Source organism: Takifugu flavidus, chromosome 8 (genome assembly GCF_003711565.1).
Source record: "Takifugu flavidus isolate HTHZ2018 chromosome 8, ASM371156v2, whole genome shotgun sequence".
NCBI lineage: Eukaryota > Metazoa > Chordata > Actinopteri > Tetraodontiformes > Tetraodontidae > Takifugu > Takifugu flavidus.
This window is the reverse complement of record NC_079527.1, coordinates 11,441,349-11,461,161: the sequence shown is the minus strand read 5'-3', so window position 1 is coordinate 11,461,161 and position 19,813 is coordinate 11,441,349. Positions and strand designations below refer to the sequence as shown.

General features: G+C 43.4%; 2 protein-coding genes across 3 annotated transcripts; one reads left to right on the top strand and one right to left on the bottom strand.

Moving 5' to 3' along the window:
• The first annotated feature begins 45 nt into the window (after nucleotides 1-45).
• b3galt4 (UDP-Gal:betaGlcNAc beta 1,3-galactosyltransferase, polypeptide 4) lies at nucleotides 46-10,177 on the top strand. 2 transcript variants are annotated; one of them, XM_057040928.1, is made up of 2 exons: nucleotides 46-1,895; nucleotides 6,477-10,177. In XM_057040928.1, the coding sequence occupies exon 1, from the start codon at nucleotides 743-745 to the stop codon at nucleotides 1,853-1,855; it is 1,113 nt and encodes a 370-aa protein (XP_056896908.1). In that variant the 5' UTR covers nucleotides 46-742; the 3' UTR covers nucleotides 1,856-1,895; nucleotides 6,477-10,177. The 2 variants fall into 2 exon arrangements, 1 of the variants encoding a protein (XP_056896908.1); XR_008951725.1 differs by lacking the exon at nucleotides 46-1,895 and adding an exon at nucleotides 2,772-2,911.
• A 67-nt stretch (nucleotides 10,178-10,244) lies between these two features.
• On the bottom strand, nucleotides 10,245-15,035 carry wdr46 (WD repeat domain 46). The gene is made up of 14 exons (XM_057040886.1): nucleotides 14,895-15,035; nucleotides 14,477-14,686; nucleotides 13,875-13,955; nucleotides 13,644-13,756; nucleotides 13,449-13,536; nucleotides 13,267-13,328; nucleotides 13,014-13,118; nucleotides 12,775-12,925; nucleotides 12,032-12,267; nucleotides 11,646-11,799; nucleotides 11,413-11,560; nucleotides 11,103-11,293; nucleotides 10,915-11,028; nucleotides 10,245-10,743 (listed from the first exon to the last, which is right to left on the bottom strand). Exons 1-14 carry the CDS (start codon nucleotides 15,027-15,029, stop codon nucleotides 10,624-10,626), a joined length of 1,908 nt encoding a protein of 635 aa, XP_056896866.1. The 5' UTR covers nucleotides 15,030-15,035; the 3' UTR covers nucleotides 10,245-10,623.
• Nucleotides 15,036-19,813: the final 4,778 nt, after the last annotated feature.

Below are 19,813 nucleotides of genomic sequence, written 5' to 3'. Positions count from 1 at the left end.
GCAGCAGCAGTGCTCTTCGAAACCAGCAGGTGGCGCCGTGCAACCATGTCCTGGACAGGATGGGATGGGATGGGTTGCACAGACCAGAATAATGCAAACCTTCATTTCGTTTCTAATCTCACCTAGAACATAACAAGCAGTTTTTTTTCGTCGCGATGCTTCGTTCATTGCAAACCACCCGGCTCATTTCTGAATAATTGGAATCGCGATATATTTTCCCACAATCAGATTGGACTACAATATTTGGTGAAAAAGAACACAACATCCTACTACAGTGGTTATTATCAAAACCGTGCATGGGAACTGGACGCAGCAGCGTTGCAAGCAAAGACAAAAAAGGTGTAGGGTTTTTTTTTTTTTTTTTTTTTGTTTTAATGCAATTCCTCGCAGGGTGGACATCTGCTCTATGGGAATATTTTCTCTGCCGCAATCGATTTTGGGGGATGACAAATCAGGGCGTAAAATAGCTTGGGGCAGCCACACAATTGACTGTTTCTTGTGTGAGGCAGCTAATCATTGCTTTAGAAGAGCTGCTGCATCTTCACCAGAGACCCTCCATCGCGTCCTCGGGGACATTTGCGCTCGTTTGTTGCTTTTTACAGGACCACCAACGTAACGCGAGGAGCCAAGGACGTGGTGTTTAATGACATAGCGGTTCACAGCCTCCCACACGCAGGGGGAACGGAAAGTAATTGTAGAAATCGCTGCAGAACACCACGGATCTGCGCGGCTGTACTCGGCCATGCTCGGACGCGGACTTTGGGTATGTAAACCCCGATTCGGTAAACGAGGGATTCGGACGGGTTTGCCAGTTCTGTGCGCTGTGTCAGCGACCGCAGTCCTACTGGCGCTGCTCTTTACGGACTTCATTGAGTTATGGGTCACCTCCATGAGGATGAACGCAGCGGTCGAGCCGCAGGTCGGTATATTTCCGCCGCAGAGCGCCGTCCCAACCAGACCCGAGGAATTCTTACTTATGCCTAGTCCCCTGGTGTGCCAGCGTGCCAAGCCTTACCTCATCACCATGGTTATCTCTGCTCCGGCCAACCAGAGGGCACGCCAAGCCATCAGAGATACATGGGGAGGCGAGGTGCAGGTTAGGGGTCTGCGAGTCATGACCTTTTTTATGGTGGGTGTGGCTTCTGACCCTGGACTGACCAAGCTGCTGATAGAGGAGGCCAGGGAGCGGGGAGACCTGATCCAGGGACGATTTCTGGACTCCTACTCAAACCTGACTCTGAAAACGCTGTCCATGCTCAGCTGGGGACGCAGGTTCTGTCCACAAGTTCACTTCATGGCCAAAGTGGACGATGACGTTCTATTCAATCCCGGCGCTCTGCTGCATTTCCTCAACAAAAGTCGTAACCCATACGAACGGGGAGACTTATACCTCGGCAGGGTGCATCTCCGGGTGGCACCGGACCGTGACCCGGACAGCAAGCACTATCTACCGTCAGGGGCTTACGCTCCCTCAGTGTTTCCAGACTATTGCAGCGGTACTGCTTATGTTCTATCCCGTTCTGCATTGCTGAAAATTTCCCTGGCAGCTTCCGCGTCACCTTTATCCACGCCGCTTCCCCCTGAGGATGTGTTTGTTGGCCTGTGTGCCCGGGCAGCTGGGGTGCTTCCATCCCACTGCCCCTTATTTTCTGGCGGTCCGGTCATGCCGTTCGGTCGCTGCTGCTATCAGGCGATGGTATCGATCCACAACATCCCACCCAAAAAGATGCTTCAATACTGGGCTGACATCCAGTCCTCGCAACCTTGTGCCTGGCTGAGCGCGCGTGCTTCCCTGGGGTTGTGCAAGATTCGGGCGATGCTGGGTTATGCTCTGGGCCTAAAATCCACTTTGTGAGGGCTGAAGTGGAGGCAGAGCCAGGGGGGGTAGCTTCACTGTAAGTGGTTCAGGAGCGCTACAGGCCTCAGTGCACCCGCACATTTATTTTTTCTAGATCTATTTATTTTTAAAACAATATTTGTAGTCGTCAGCATCACTGTTATTTCAGGGGTAGGTAAACGAGTCTTTGAGTTCCACATGTGGGCTGTTTTCTGTCTTACCAGCTGGATACGCAGGTTTCACTCAGGATCCCAGTTTCCTTGGAGAAAGCGTCGTGTACCTGGTAGGACAGAAAACCCTGCCTGACTCTGGCACTCGTAGGACTGGGTTGTCTACCCCATATGATGAACCGGGGAATAAAATTGACAGTTTATGACTTTTGCACAATAGAAATCTATTGCCTTTAGCACATTTATGTCACATGCATACTCTATTACCTTAACCTGCTTACGAATCATGGTCTGTTACCAGTGTGAGAAGAATTATTGTTGTTATTACTATTATCGTTTCAATGCTATAGTAAGTATAGTAAGTAGATTTAGAATGTTTAATCAAAAGGAATGTATGAGTGTTTGAACCAAGTATTGAAGCTGTTATGTACCCAGCACTGGGAGGTACCATGTTCAAGGACACGAGGAAGTCGTAGAGATAGGAGGAGAAGGAATCATGAGGTCAGATTGACACAAATCTTGTGTGCACCAAATAAAAGAGGAGAGCGAGCAGCAGACGGACGGAGTTGAGAGAGGAAGCTTGAACTGCTCGTCAGCTCTCCCTTGCAAGGCCTCCTGTTGTTTGTGTGGTTGATCTGAGTCTAGTGAACGAACAGCGCGGGTGACCAAACATCACCCTCACAAAAATTGGTCCTTCGAGCCGGATCCCAAGACCTGGAGAGGAGCGCCGTGGGACGACCGAACGCCGAAGTCTGCGCAGCCGGAGTCAAAAAGACGTCCGAAGTGAAAGACCTTTCATCACGAGTTGACGGAAGGCCGGTCTTCGTCCCTCCCAGGGCGACCATCTCCAGTGACGGGAAGAAGGCACTAAAACAACTCAGAGAGAAACCATAGAGACAACGGAGTGAGTATAAGACACAAAAAGCGCTACACAGAAAATACCGCGGTATTGCCTGCCTGGTCATCAGGAGAGAAGCAGAGGCAAGATACACCCGCCTCCTCGGAGGTAGAAGCCTGGTGTATACTCTCCTGATTAAAAAAGAGGGGTTATAAGGCCACGGCAGAGGGACTGAACTAGATATCCTGTATGGATTGAGGGTTGTTCAGTCGGGAGATCAGGCGTCTCCACTCAAGTACATAAAAACTGATAAATAAAGTGCAAACATGGGCAACCAACATTCCACAAAAGGTGCTGAATTCGAAATCCCAGCATCATGTAAACACATGGAAGACAAATATCCAGGTTCATGCTCATATGCATCTATATGTGTGTGGTCAAACAGCTGTCTGCACGGCAGGAAGCCTTTCCGCCGAAGCAGCAGCGCTATTCAAAGTGTCAGGTTCTGTACCACATGTTTCTATTGCTAAACCGCTTAAGAAAAGATGGCAAGACTTGGGATGTGACGTAAAACACTGGAGCAGCCTGCCCTATAGGCCTAAGGGTGAGGTTGATTTTAATGATCAGTTCCAGGTGTGGCGCATTCCCCTTAAAACATGGTTGCTGACACATCCAGCAACGCACCTCACAGACCAGAGTTCATGAGAAGAAAACATCTTCCTCACGCAGGAGGAAGAGGAGAAGCTGAAAGAGCTTCCCCCTGAATTATGGTCGGAAGGACCTGCAGATGTAGGTCTTATAAAAGGAGCAGAACCTGTAAAAATAATCCCTAAATCAGATTATAGACCATTTCAGAGACAATATCCCCTTAAGACTAATGCACAGGAGGGTATTGTTCCGATATTTAACTCACTGCTTAAAGCAGGAGTCATCAGAGAGTGTCCTGAGTCTCCTGTAAATACACCCCTATTTCCAGTAAGGAAGTCACCACCATCTACCGGCTGGCGGATGGTGCAGGACCTGCAAGCTGTAAACGCTGCAGTGGTCCCTAGGTCTCCCTTAGTCGCAGATCCATACACTCTGCTGAATGACTTAAACCCTGAACATCAGTGGTACACGGTGATCGATGTATCCAATGCATTTTTCTCTGTACCAGTACATCCAGACAGCCAGTTTTGGTTTGCATTTACGTTTCAAGGACGAAGGTACACCTGGACAAGGTTACCTCAGGGCTACTGTGAGAGTCCCACAATCTTTTCTCAGGTAATGATGTCATCGTTAGCTAAGTTTAAACCTCCGTGTGGAAGTCAAATCCTCGTCTACGTGGATGACATCCTCATGGCGTCAAAAACAGAGGGAGATTGTTGGTCAGACACGCTAGCATTGCTACACTGGCTAGCCGCTCAAGGCCATAAATTAAGCAAAAGCAAACTGCAACTGGTGAAGCAGAAAGTGATTTATCTGGGCCATGTTTTGACACATAATGGTAAAGCTATTCTCGAGTCGAGGAAAACAGCAGTGCTTGAAGCCCCAAAACCAAAAACAAAGAAGCAGATGATGTCATTCTTAGGACTTGTGAATTTTTGCAGATCATGGATCTTAGATTATGCGAAAATAACTGCCCCTTTACAAGCATTGATGTATGATAATCCCTTAGCAATGACTGATGTGTTAACATGGACCCCTGAAACTGAAGAAGCATTTGTGTACATAAAGCAGGCCCTTGTAGGTGCTGGAGTGTTAAAGCTGCCAGACTATCAGAAGCCTTTTGAGCAGGTCGTAGATTGCAAGGGTGACTTTATGACTTCAGTTTTGTTGCAAAAGCACGGAGATAAGAGGCAGCCAGTGGCCTACTACTCCCACAAGCTAGATCCCGTAGCTTGTGCACTCCCGCCATGCGTTAAAGCAGTGGTGGCAGCATCTGAGGCAGTAAAAGCCTCCGCAGGAGTGGTGCTATATCATGAGCTAACTTTGCTAGTTCCACATGCAGTGTCAATACTGCTGCTACAAAGTAAGATAGCATTCCTGTCGCCAGCACGTCATCTTTCCTGCATGGCAGTGTTGCTGTCTCAGCCGAATCTGACGATTCGTCGCTGCACAACCTTAAACCCAGCAACGCTGCTACCCACCGCAGAAGAGGGACACCAGCACAACTGCCTGGATGAGGTCTCCACCAAGGTCCTGCCGCGACCAGATCTTAGTGATGTCGCGTTGACTACAGGACAGACACTCTTTGTGGATGGATCATCGAGAAAGGATGACTGTGGACGCACTAGAACTGCCTATGCAGTAGTTACAGCAACCGAGGTGGTGGAGGCGAAACCACTTCCCTCTTCCTATTCTGCTCAAGCAGCAGAACTCGTCGCACTCACACGTGAACTAAGCAAAGGACAAGATGTTACCATTTATACAGATAGTCAATATGCTTTTTCCACGCTGTTTGTGTTTGCTCAACAATGGAATTTAAGAGGGATGAAAACGTCGACCGGCAAACCGGTCATGCATGCAGAACTGTTAAAAAAGTTATTGGCAGCAATACAGCAGCCACGCAAAATAGCTGTATGTAAATGCACTGCACACACTAACCACACAGACGCAGTCTCACAAGGCAATGCCTTTGCTGACAGAGCCGCAAAGGCTGCAGCAAATAACAACACACTTCTTGATAATGAGGAATCATTTACCTTAGAACCTGCAGATAATGATATTCTAAAAGAAATGCAACAAAGTGCTCCAGAAAAAGAAAAGGCCATGTGGAAGAAGCGAGGAGCCAAACTGGATGATAAAGGACTGTTAACCATAGGAAACAAGCCAATACTTCCCCGGAATATGCATAAATGGGCAGCATTAGTGAGCCATGGGCCATGCCATGTCTCAACAGGAGGGATGGTACAGATGGTTAATGAACATTATTATACTATAGGATTTCATACCTACTCAAAAAAGTTTTGTTCACAATGTGCTATTTGTGTAAAACACAGCCCACAGGGAGCCCTTAAGGCCCCTGCAGGCACTACACCATTGCCAAATCATCCATTTCACACAGTTTTTCTAGATTTTATTCAGCTAACACCATGTGAAGGTAAACAATATTGTCTAGTAGTGTTAGATGGATTTACTAGGTGGGTAGAAATTTTCCCCACAGCAAAAGCAGATGCACTGACAGTAGCAAAAGTCCTATGTAGAGAGATCATTCCCAGGTTTGGCATCCCGAAGGTCATCTGGAGCGACAATGGAAGCCATTTTGTAAATGAGATAGTGAAAACTGTCGGAGTAACCTTGGACATTGATTTGAAGAATCACTGCGCATACCACCCTCAGAGTGCAGGATTGGTTGAAAGAGTCAACGGTACTATTAAGAACAGACTGAAGAAGTGTATGGACGAGATAGGAAAGAACTGGATGTTTTGTCTCGACCTGGTGAAATTATGGATGCACATAACACCACACAAGAAAACAGGCATCACACCTTTTGAAGCATTATATGGGCGGCCTTATTGCCTACCATACTTTGCAACAACAAATGAGCTAAAACATGTTGAGGAAACAATAGCAGATTATCTGAAAAAAGTGTTACTTAACCGATGTGTGAATACTGTAAATGTTCTGCCTAGTCCTGTGTCTTCCACAGATTCCACCCCCCAGGAACCCATTCAACCGGGCGACTACGTGTGGGTGAAGAAGTTTGTGCGGAAGAGGTGGAACACGCCTAGATGGGAAGGTCCTTATCAAGTACAGCTGACCACAAAGACTGCAGTTCGAGTGGACGGGAAACTGTCGTGGATACACCTTTCCCATTGTAAGAAACAGAAAATTCTTCCAGGTGAAGGCGAGGGAGCAGTGGCGGACTCTCCGTAAACGGCTGACGGCCTGTATAGGTCCAGCAACGGCTGAACCCCGTCGGAACCTGTGAAGAAGATCTAAAAGGAAATGAAGTTGTTCTTCCTAATTGTGGTGAGTGCTGTGACGGCGGGACTCGTGAGTTTTGGTCTTTGGAACTTCCGACAGGAGGGAGGTAATCAGGGACAGAAAGATGCTCTGAGACAGGATGAGAGCTACGCGCGCGCTAAACGCACCGTAGTTAGCCACTTAGAACATTCGTGGTTAGAACAAAATCCAGAGTCCTCACACACTTACAGTTTGAATACATGGTGGCGCTATGCTAATTTCACAGCTCGGACACAGAATCATTCTCGCTGTTATGTTTGTTCTATGCTACCAGTTTCTGTGCATACACCGCGAGTAACTGCTGAACCGATGACAGGGAGTGTAGGACAGTGCTTTGTCCATATAGGGCTAAGCCGTGACACGAACTTCACACTCAAGTTGTTGGATGGAACGTGGTTCGCTCGCAGCAACTGCACCCAAGAGCCACTACGGACAATGGCAGGGAAAGCCAATAGATTCAGATTCCCTGTGCTAGGTGCAATAAATCACACATACTGTTATGCACGGAGTGGTGGTAGAGATTTGGGGTCGTTACACAAGGATGTCTGTAAAGTTGTTTATACGTCATGCACACTGGGAGTCAGTCGTGATGTGAAGTTTAACACTTCAACTGATCGGTATTATCGGAAAACGTGTCTACAGCAAAATAAAAGTTCCGAACAGTGTGAATAGGAGTGTATTGATGACCCCCGGCACTTATGTGGTTTATTTACCTTAGATGAAGCAACACAGAGGTGTCCAGAAGGTTATAACTGTACATGTAACTATCCCGCTTTCGCGCCAGGAGACAAAGGCACGCAATTAGTGGATAAGGGATGGTGGTTATGTGGACACAATGCGTATGCACACCTACCAGCAAACTGGTCAGGAGTGTGTGCTCCAGTACACCTCAAGGATCACACAGTCATAATTTATGCTGCTAATGCTAGATCTGCACCACAGTTGCGTTCCAGGAGAGATTTGAATGACGAGTTCAAACCACATGACTCAGTGTGGGGCACAGATGTACCACAAGAGTTTAAGCATTGGTCAACCGGAGATAAAGTGACCTTGACTCTCTTTCCGTGGATAGGAGTAGGAAAGAACATATTGAGATTGGAAACAGTTGATTACAGGTTGAAAGTATTTACTAATTTGACAAAAGTTGCTCTCACAGGAGTCAAGGAAGAAATGACAGCGCTAAGACTGATGACCATGCAGAATAGGATGGCCTTAGATCTCATAACGGCCCCCCAGGGAGGAGTTTGTGCAATGGTAGGAGATTACTGTTGTACGTTCATCGCAGAGAATGATGCGGACGGTCACCTGATAGATAGCGCATTGAAAATTTTAACTAAACTACAGAGCGCTATGATTGATGATGGTAGTCCCCCACCAGACTGGCTTACAGGAATGTTGTCAAGGTGGAGGGAACTGTTGTTCAAGATAGGAATGATGATAGGGATAGTGCTGCTAGTATTAGCCATCGAGGAAGTCGTAGAGATAGGAGGAGAAGGAATCATGAGGTCACATTGACACAAATCTTGTGTGCACCAAATAAAAGAGGAGAGCGAGCAGCAGACGGACGGAGTTGAGAGAGGAAGCTTGAACTGCTCGTCAGCTCTCCCTTGCAAGGCCTCCTGTTGTTTGTGTGGTTGATCTGAGTCTAGTGAACGAACAGCGCGGGTGACCAAACATCACCCTCACACCAGGTAATTAAATCACAGATGCTAAATTACAAATTCTTGTAACTAATATTGGTAAGATCAAATATAACACCTTAAGAGTCCAGTAGGGTTTGCTGCATCACATATTCGCAAAGCATTGAGCGTTTATTACTCAGTAATTCTTCAAACGATAGGAAACCAGCTACAACCCCAGCGAATAGCAAGATGCACTGCTGAGACCTGCGATACGGAGATGAGTGACATCTTCAACAGACTGACATCTGAAGTTTGTGCAGAACAGGGGCACATTTCTGCCAAAGCAATGTTTGGAAACTCAGGAAAACGAGATTATCAGTAATTACGCGTGCCACGGTTTATTCAGAGAAACACACTTTATCAGGTACATTTTTCAGTTATTTATTTTTTTAGCTGGTCCATTTTAGGAATGAATTGTGTGATGGTACATCCTGGATGGGATGCCTGTTACCTGGTCTTTGGTGTTGTAGTCCTGTTAAATCCCACTTTAGGGCCCGTATTCAGGAAGAATCTCAAAATCTCTGAGACTTAACCTAGCCTAAAAATGCTCAGCAAGGAGGCGACTGTCACTTTAATCTTAAGACTGCTAGGTGACGCAGTCTTCTAAAAACTGTGATTTGTTGGTACAAAAAGGAAATGGAAGGGAACAACAAATGCACTCCTAGTGATGAATAGACAGCAAAATCCACAGATCACAGAACTGAAGACTGTACTAAAAAAATGTGTAATCCTGAAAATTCTTTTGTCTCATGATGGTAAAACTTTATTTTTAAGTAAATTTATTGTTCCACAGCTTCAAAGTGTTTGGACGTCCATCTTTCACATGCTGAATATTTTGTTGATTTACTTATTGCTTACTCGTCAAGTTGGCAATTTTAATATAATGGAGTAGACTGTCGCTCATTGCTCCTTGTAAAATGCAGCCTTATTTTAGCAGAATAACAAAACAAATAAAATTTAGGGGAAAAACAAAAAATCCAAACTAGACAGAAAAGCAGTGTTTGCTGTTGACAGCTGGTGGAGAACAACGAGAGAAATTGGATCACAGCACAGGGAAAGAGGCCAACCTGGAAGCTCAGTGACGGCAAATCAATGTGCTGTTCCCTCTTTTGAAGCACAGGCAAGTGCCGGTACGTGCTGCAGTTCAAAATGAGAGTAGCGACTGCTAAATTTAGATTATTCTATTAGATTTACCCCCCCACCCCATTAGATTTCCAATACAAACAAAATCCAAAGACAAATAGAGCTAATCGCAAAGGTGTGTGCTGAAGTTTATTGTGCCTGGCCTTTCTACCAAAAAAAAGAGAAAAAAACCCCACCACAAACACCATCTGTCACCATCATGCCGATAGCATCCAATTATTCAGTATACGGAGAAAATATCTCCTTCCTCTGTCATGCCACCATCTTTTCTGCTTAAAATACTGTTTTTCCACTGTAGGTGCTCTTTCAAGGCCCAGAATGCTTTGAAAATAATATTTATCTCCCAAGGGAAAATTCAAAGAAGTCTTAAGATTGGAGGAATTCTCAGAACATCACTCAGAGGTACTTTTAGTTTTGAGATTTTTTGTGAATATGGGCCCAGTTGTTTTTTTGTTGTGTTTAAGTTGTGACTTTATAGAATTTCATTGTGTGTTATTGTAAAGTAGTTTGGGTGACCTATATGTTTTAAATGTGCTTTATAAATAAAGCTAAATTCCAATGACGTGTCAATCTTTCTCCATCATATGCACACACATTCATTCTGCATTTAAATATCCCAGGAGGAATTTGGCTTCAAAAAGCTACAGATTCTTTAATCCAAATAGTAATTCCAAACAATTCAGGCCAAGATTTGGGATCTACAAAAACATTTACTTACCTGGGAATCTCAAAGGCTTTTGTATTTTTATTGATTGTAAGAACATTAAGTGAGGCTGGACAGAATGCCTTTTAGTTTTTTAATACTTGTTTTATATTTAAAAAAAATGTTGCTTGTTGAACCAGAATGTGATTTCAATAAAGAGAAGATCTGATTTTAACTTGTGACCAAAGTGAGTCTTTTTCCTGTCCATTTTTGTTGATCATCCATTTGTGTAGTACTGGTGGGGGTTGGGGCTTTCCCACTGAATGTCACGGGGTTCTTGCCACACAAAGAGTCCTTCTCTTCTATTTTTTGAATCTGTCCAGAGCAGCTTTCTGGCTGGAAAGCAATGCTGCCTTCATTTCCTTCTGCTTTCTTTCTTTTTCAGCTTTCATTTTGTCCTCTACAGTCCTCCTGATGACATCCTGGGGGAGGAGCAGATGACAAACAGTGCAATGTCAGTTTTGGACAGATATATATTCAAAGGGTCCAAAAACAGAATCCACATTAACTTTACAAGAACCAGAGCTGTATAACAGACTCAAAAGTAACAATTGTGTCACCGTCTGAATACTAATGGATGCAACTGTGTGTACCCTCTGGTCCTCATGTGCCACTTTTTTCTTGCGCCTTTCCACACCACCAGCAGAACTGCGACCTTTCTTTTTATACTTGGGAATAAACTTCTCTTTTTCAAGTGGGTCATAACCCTGAAAATACAAATATCAACCATTAATTCCAAATGTATATTCTAAATGCATGCATTATTTGTGCAGACACTGACCAGCGCCTGGACCCTGTCTTGGTGCCGTTGCTGAAAGGTGGCGCGGTCCACCTGTCCCAGCTCAATGGGGTTGAGGCTGATGAGTTCAGGCTGGATCTTCTCCAGCAGGGCTTTAACCTCCCACTCCTGCCTCTGCTTCACACTGCGATATGGATTTGCATCCAGGCCATCAAAGTTTGGCTCACCCGCACCTGTCGATGGAAATAAATCCATGATGCTTATCAAAATTAAGAGATTAATGCAGTCTCCCAACTCACTTCACTGTAAAATTTTTTATCTGTAATTAAGGTAAAATGGACCATGGTCAGACCTGGTACCAGCATGCTGGTGAACCCGTCGCCATGCCCCACCCCAAGGACATCTTCAAACGGACAGAACTGCAGTCCCCAAACCGTTCCTCGAACTCTGTGGGCCATGTAGGGTTTAGTCACCGGACTGTTCCACACATCCTTGTACACCTAAAAAGAGTTTCAATACTTCCTTCATTCCATAAAGCCAGTAAGTAAGAAAGCACTACTTGTGCAGTGTTTAATTGATGCTGACCTGAACAACATCGCCTGTTGCTGCAGACAACAGCCCTCTCTGGCTCAATGACAAACAAGAAGCTCCAGCGGGGATAAAGTAGGAGTTGAGTGGCTTGAAGGTCCTAATGTCATAGACCTTGAGCTTTTTATCCATGCCTGATGTCACCATATAGCTGCAAAAATGGGGGAGCAGGACAGCAGGTTACACCATGTTGGACAGAGAGGGGCTGCTCACAACAGGAGCACAGCAGGCATTGTGCATCAGCTAGTTTCCTTATATTGTTGTGCTGCTCAGGATTAGATTCACATATGCCTGCGTTAATTGTTTCATGTAAGTGTTGATGCAGAGAAACTGCTCCTGCACTTCGTCCCACTTGAAGAATGTGAAGCTTCTGGGTGACTCACGTGCCCGCCTTGTCTACAGCGACAGAGCGCACAGCTCCTTGATGGCAAAGCATCTTCACGAGGGCTTCTTTCTGATTTGGCGACCAGAGCGTCACCGTGCCATTATGATGGCCCAAGTGGATGATGGCGTTGTGGGGGTTTTGGCACATTACATCCAGCCGGCCTGTCTTGGTGCAGATTGCCGCCACCTCCTTTCCCACAGAGACGTCGAGATATTGTAGAAAACTTGTAGCGCTCTGAAGACAGATAAATATAAAAGATAAAACAAGCTGAAGATAAAACAAGCTTTCTCAGAACTGCTTTTAACCATTTTAAAGAAGGTGGAAAATCACATTAAGTTTGCACGATGTGAGCCATGGACAGCTGTGTCACACATACGTAATTGTGATTATCTCTGTATTTAGACAAGATTTTAAATAGTATAATATGGAAAATTCAATTAATAGATTAATCTCAACGCAGGTCTGACATTTCTGACTTTAGAGGTTACCATGAACGCCGTCTCAAAACACTAATAATAAAGGAAAACTGAAACAGATATGGACAAAAAGCAATGGAAAGGAGGCACAATTAAACAGCAACCAGGAAGGAATGGCAATAAATATGGGAAGAATGTGACGACTTCAACAATGTCAGAGTTTGCTCTACTCAAGTTTAATGTTTAGAATCTTTTATTAAGCAGTTAAATGTTTGATCCAAACTTTGGATTTAATCAAAACATGACAATAAAAAAATGAACCTACTGCAGTTGCCAACAAAAAGTGGTAGGGGAGAAACTGCATACGAAGGACGTCATTGAATTTGCGGATGCAGTGAAGCTCTATCCCTTTAGAGTCATATATGTACAACCATTTCTTCTGAGCTACGGCATACATGGCCTCGCTGTGGAGCCACCTGTAGAAGTAAGAAGTTGGTTTTTACTTATTTGTCAGCATTTGAGGGGATATTCATGGTGTGTTGAGATTCTGGCTGGAAAACTTACTTTACATCGTTAACTGTTTCCATCACGTTTATCTCGCACATGAGGTCTTTGGAATGCCAGTCAATACAAGCCACATGGCCTCGCTTCCCTCCAAGCACAAGGTGACTAAAGTGAAGATAACACGGTGTTATATTTTAAATAAACAAGTTATTATCACATTTCCACACATTTCAAATATGTGTTTTAATTCTGTAAGAAGACCTCAAAGAATCCCACCAAAACCACATTTTAGCATCGAGGTTGAAATACTGACCGTCCAGTTTTGCTGTAGTCCACTCGATAAGGTCCGAACTGAGACAATTTCAGATTAAAATACTGTGGAGGAAGCATAAAAAACACGTTAATAAAATGCTAAGAATCTATGAAGGAGAAAATGTAGCTTCATGTATATGTCACAAAAAAAGTCCTTCACAGTGGTATTGATGTGATCATTACCTTTGCTCCAGATGTTATATCCACAGCATCTGCAATATCTTCCTGAGAAATCAGACACGTGTCCTCACCCTCATCTCCTTCTAAGAATCTGGCATCAGAAAATATATGTATTGTTGCAATAATGCAAGAAAAGTACAAAATGTTTCCTTAAAACACAATACAGCGATAAAGAAAGCAAGTAAACTCTGCAATTACCCGGCCTCCTCTGGAAGTAGGAGGTCAAACCGAGCAGCTTGTGTCTGGGCCATTTCTGAGGCTTCTTCTGAGTGGGTGAGCATTTTATTCAGCTTGGGACGTTTGCGGCCAGGCTACGAAGAAAAACAAAAAATGCATATGCTTGCACCTGGCAATAGCTGGTTTTTCTTCAGCAATATGTTAGTGGAACAACATAATGTTGAAAATATGACATGACACAAGTGTGACTACCTTTTCAATTTTATCTTTCCTCCTGAATTTCTGCATTCTGTCTTGGGGAATAGGAGCAGGTCCGGGAAAGGGATCCACTTTCTAAATAATCATAGAGATGAATATAGAGTGCAATAATCACATTAAATGTAATTGTGGCACATTAACAAAGAATATTGGATGTTAGAAAACCCACAATGTTTACAGGTGTTTTTCTAGATCTATGTTTACCCTGTTGAAACCAATATAGTTGCACTGTCACTGAGGGACGGCACCTATTGTGTGCCATCAGGTGTCTAGTTTTTCCTCCCAAGGCAGCAGTGGACAGTTCATGTTTTTCCTTTTCTAACACCCATTTATTACAGACAACAGCCAATCAGTCCTAAATGTTAATTTGTATCTGTGTTCTTTAACTTCAACACCAACCTCCTACACCTTCACATTCTAAACCAGTTAAACATCTAAAGACAACCACTTCTCCATTTTAGAAGAATGTAAAGTCATCGCGTTTGTTTTATCAACCAAGACCAGCTGGTATTTATCTGCTGTGCTATTATGTAACAAGTTTGGAGAAACTGCATTGCTACATTGAAAACAAGTTTAAGGTGGGAGGTGATTCTTACCCCTGATATAAACGTCTTTTCATCAGGTTGTTCCATTTCTTGTTTTCTTTTCTTGGCACTCTGTGTCTTTTTCTTGGCACTCTGTGTCTTTTTCTTGGTCTGCCTGGCCAGTTTTTTTGAGGGCATCTGTTTGGACTCATTTTGGTCCTTTTCTGCATTATTTTCATTTGTCGCGTCCTTCGCTGCCTCTTGCCAGTATCGAACTGGAGGCTGTAAAACAGTGTTAAAAGATCAAAAATTGTTTTACCAAATCCAACAACAACCTGTTTTGGCACCTTGACATTTAACAGGGGTGCAACTTGCTTTATGATTCTACATAATTAAGACGTATTTGATCTTGGCCTTTCTTAACGCGATAGTGGACATACAGCACAGATCCAAAAGCTTTCCAAGAATTGATTCATTAATTTGTATTTACCTTCTTTTTTTCCACGTGTGGAGACTTCGGTGTTGCGTCGCCGGCGGACGCCATTTTTGACGCAAATGTTTTGCAGACCACGTGACGACAGTTGTCTTCTTCGTCTGCTTTACGGAGATATCTGGCTAGCGCCATCTCCCGGCGAACACCTGTTACACACGTTAATCAACGAATTAAAAAAAAAAAAAAAAAACCAAAAAAACACCGCGTTAAACCAGAAAAAAACAACTCTAACCTGTCCCAACAGGTTGGAGTTTTTTCTTTTGTTTTTGTTTTTTGCTACTTTGAAGCATATAAAAAGGGTTTTTAAATATGTAATTAATATTACATAAAATAAACACCATTATCATCATAATAATTATTGCAGAGGAATAAAAAAGTTAAGTAAATCAGTATGAGTTCTCCTAAGGTTTTGCTTCTCCATACATATGAAAATTCGTAAAAACTGATCATGATTCCTAAAGATTTATCAAATGGAAAAACACTGCAATACCCAATCTTTAGTTAATGTGCCTTTTTACATTTTCGTATATGAGTTACTGGAGTTACACCTTGTTTACATTTTAACTGTAGCAGATGTCGCACTCAATGATTTGACGACACAAAGCTGCATTAAGTTCCAAAATTCATGATGTAAAAGTTTTCAGCAATGTACAAATCATCCATCTGTGCAAATCACATTTTATCCATACAAATCACATTTTACATTTAGCTTGAACCTTGTAAAAGAATATTTCAGAATGGAATCATAGTAAACATTTCCTGTTTTTTGGGACCCCCCAGCATACTTTACTTTGAAGTTAATCCAACAATAGCAGTCATTAAGAACACACACACACACACAACACACACACACACACACACACAACACACACACACACACACACACACACAGAATGAGAACATGTAATATAATAAGTGCATAAGTGCATCACAATTACAATATGTCTAAATAATTATCTACAAAAAAAATTCCAGATTCTCAGTTCTGAAATCATCAGTGGTTGTTCATCTTTATATTTTAAAATGAATTAATAAATGCATTAGTGATTACTGGAGCTTATAATCTAATAATCAAGCTTGAGCATGTAACAGGAAGAGAGAGTCTCTGGCCTTGCACGTAGGAAACACATGTTCTGTCCTTGTGGGTGTAGATGTCTCTGTGCAAAACCTCACTGAGCCCACTACTGAGGCTGTGTACAGGTCTAAATCAGGGCTGTTCAAACCAAAGACAGTCCAGTTGTGTTCTTTAAGCGGTCCTTCGACTGTATTAGCCGAGAGGCCAGTTAGACCCTAATCTCCTTGCTGCATGCTTTGGTCCTGATTATGAGTGTCTTATAAGCAGGCAGCATTAGCAGGGAGAGGTGAACTGAATGTCCAGAGTGACATTGACTAGTACTCAGTTTCCACAATGTAAGCATGGACTGATATTTGGAAAGCCCAGACATGCCAGTCGCCCTCTGCCACTATCACTTGATAAAACAGATTTTACATCGAACATAAAGGTGAAGGGCTCTTATCCGAAATTTAGAAGCACATCTATCAAGGAACTTGTAAGATTTGGGCCCTATAAGGGTTGATTATTCAGAGATATATGTTTAAATTTTGTCAAAATTACCCGAAACTTTAGTTTGCATGCATGGTAAACACCACGTTGAGGTATGTAGAATACACAGTCTTCATACATTACTGATACTGGTGGTATTGCTGATCATTGACGAACTTTGCCGACTCATGATGGAATTTGTCATTGAGACACTCTAGGGCCACTGTAGAGCCACACCATAGTTGTTTGGTCCAATCAACAATGCTACTTCAGCAGTGCTTTCTGAAATGAGAATAAACTCTTCTCTAAACTCTTACACTTCTTGAGAAAGCCTCAAGAAGATTGTGATACCTTGCTCCAGTATACTGGGATACTTCCAGGCCACTGACAATGTATGTTGACACAGCTTTTTTGCTACTCATTGTTAACAAGCATATTTTTAAACTTTTTCCATTTAGTTTCAGCTTTTGGATTAGATCTTAAGAGCAAAACATAGATATTGACCCATTTTGCAAAAATACATAGGTTTTAATGACTGTATGGCCTTTTCTTCCTTACTTGAACTGGAAGACACCTTTATATTGCTCCCCACCTTTGGAGTTGGCTCAGGTTTACTGCTGCATGAGTCTCTGGAGCTCACTGTCATGTCCACCTTTTAACATGAATATGTAACTCTGTTTGCATTTTCCACAAGTTTTGGGCGTAACACATTTTTTGCTCCAGTGTCCATTGTTAAGAGACCCCTAGCAAGCTCCCTTTCCCTGTAAACAGTAAATTATTTCACGGTGTTTGATTTTTATGATCTTTGGACAGTCCTTTGCAGTGGCGTAATGAACAGAATAAACAACTGATGTTGCTTTGATCGATTTCCATTAGTTCATTACGTTGTTTATTAACAGCCCAGACATTTATAGTAAAGTGCTCTCTCCTCATTGCAGACGAATCAATTTTGACAAAAATATAGTCTACATTATATATACTGTATATACTACTAGGGGCAGTAACCCCCAAGCTGAGTAGATGGCTCCAAAAGATACCAGGAACCACATCTGAGATGCACACAGCTAAGATCCGATGATGATGATGATGATGATAATAATAATAATAATAATAATAATAATAATAATAATAATAATAATAATAATAATAATAATAATAATAATAATAATAATAATAACAACAACTTCCATATAATGATAATAATGGTTATTATTATTATATGGAAGTTTAGTCAGAATGAGTTTGAGATTGGCAGGCATGTCCAGTTCTCTCGTGTCCTAAAGATCAAATCCTGAAGTGAAGAAACGTTTTTGAGCACTGGCCAGTTGTGTATCTTGTCCATGTACGCTGCCGTGATCTTCGTTTCATCCACAAAATGTTCTCTTAGAAGAGCTTCAGCCGTTTCAAATCCGCTCTCTGCGCAAGGTCTCTTGGACGCCCCCTAGTGTATCATTCCAGATAATAAGGATAAGGATAAGGATAAAAAAACTTTATTGATCCCACATTACACCCAAATTACACGTTACAGCGGTAGCCCGTGGTGTGCAATACAGAAAAACACTAAAAGAAAAAAAATAAAAGAAATAAAAAGACTCTTATATTATGTAGATTGTATCCAAGGTAGTTTTCTCTGTCAACTGGACTGGGTTTCTTCTCTTGAAGACGTTTCGCCTTCTATCCAGAAGGCTTCTTCAGTTCTGAAATCGCTGGGGAGAGAGCTTGAAAATATAGCCCCTGTGGACCATTTGCATGCTAATGATCCGGGTGGTCACCTGAGAGTCGTTAGCAGGGTCGTTGGTCGGGTCGTTCACCTAGTTTCTGTTGAGGTGTCTCCCCTTTGTCTGCTGGGTCACATGGTGATGAGTCACTGGGTCTCCTGGAATGGTGTGAATGTTTGTTTTGCTGTTGGAAGGAGTGGAGGACTGCATTGTATGTGGGTGATAGGAAGTGCCTCAGGCCACCACCTCTGTTCAAGGATGGTTTCTCCAATTTAACATGGATAGCTTCCTTAACCCCTACCTGTTTCCATCCCCTACCTGTCTGGAGTCTCGGAGAAGTTTAGGAGGATCTCGGAGAAGTTTAGGAGGATCCTCCAGAAACACGACATACCGGTTCATTTCAAACCCAGCAACACTCTCAGACAGAGGTTAGTACACCCAAAGGACAAGACACCAAGACCCAAACAAAGTAATGTTGTCTATGCTGTACAGTGCCAGGAGGAATGCAAGGAACTGTACATTGGGGAAACCAAACAACCTCTCCACAGAAGAATGGCACAACACAGACGTGCCACCTCTTCGGGTCAGGATTCAGCAGTCCACTTACACTTAAAGGAGAGTGGGCACTCCTTCGAGGACAGCCAAGTAAGGATACTGGCCAGAGAAGACCGCTGGTTTGAAAGGGGGGTTAAGGAAGCTATCCATGTTAAATTGGAGAAACCATCCTTGAACAGAGGTGGTGGCCTGAGGCACTTCCTATCACCCACATACAATGCAGTCCTCCACTCCTTCCAACAGCAAAACAAACATTCACACCATTCCAGGAGACCCAGTGACTCATCACCATGTGACCCAGCAGACAAAGGGGAGACACCTCAACAGAAACTAGGTGAACGACCCGACCAACGACCCTGCTAACGACTCTCAGGTGACCACCCGGATCATTAGCATGCAAATGGTCCACAGGGGCTATATTTTCAAGCTCTCTCCCCAGCGATTTCAGAACTGAAGAAGCCTTCTGGATAGAAGGCGAAACGTCTTCAAGAGAAGAAACCCAGTCCAGTTGACAGAGAAAACTACCTTGGATACAATGACCTGGATGACTGAGAATTTACACAGACATTATGTAGATTGCTATGTACATTGTACAGTATATACAGAAATTGAAAATTATGTACAGAAGGAGTGTCGGACAGTGTGAAGAAAAATGAAGGTGCAAATAGGATGTGCAAATAAGACATTCCAGGCAGTTGGGATAAATGACCTGCGGTAACGTTCCCTTTTACACAGTGGGTGTAACAGTCTGCTGCTGAAGGAGCTGCTTAAGGCCCCCACAGTCTCGTGTAGGGGATGAGAGGGAGTGTCCATAATTGATGTTAGCTTGGCCAACATCCTCCTCTCACCTTGTGCTTGTTGAGTCTCCTCCTGTCCCTCTCTGAGCTTCCACAGCTCCAGCAGACCACAGCGTAGAAGATCACCGATGCCACCACAGTCATAAAAAGTCCGAAGCAGTGACCTGCACACTCCAAAGGACCTCAGTCTCCTCAACAGATGAAGACGACTTTGGCCCTTCTTGTACAGGGCGTCTGTGTTATGAATCCAGTTTATTGTTGAGATGAACACCCAGGTATTTGTACTCCTCCACGATCTCAATG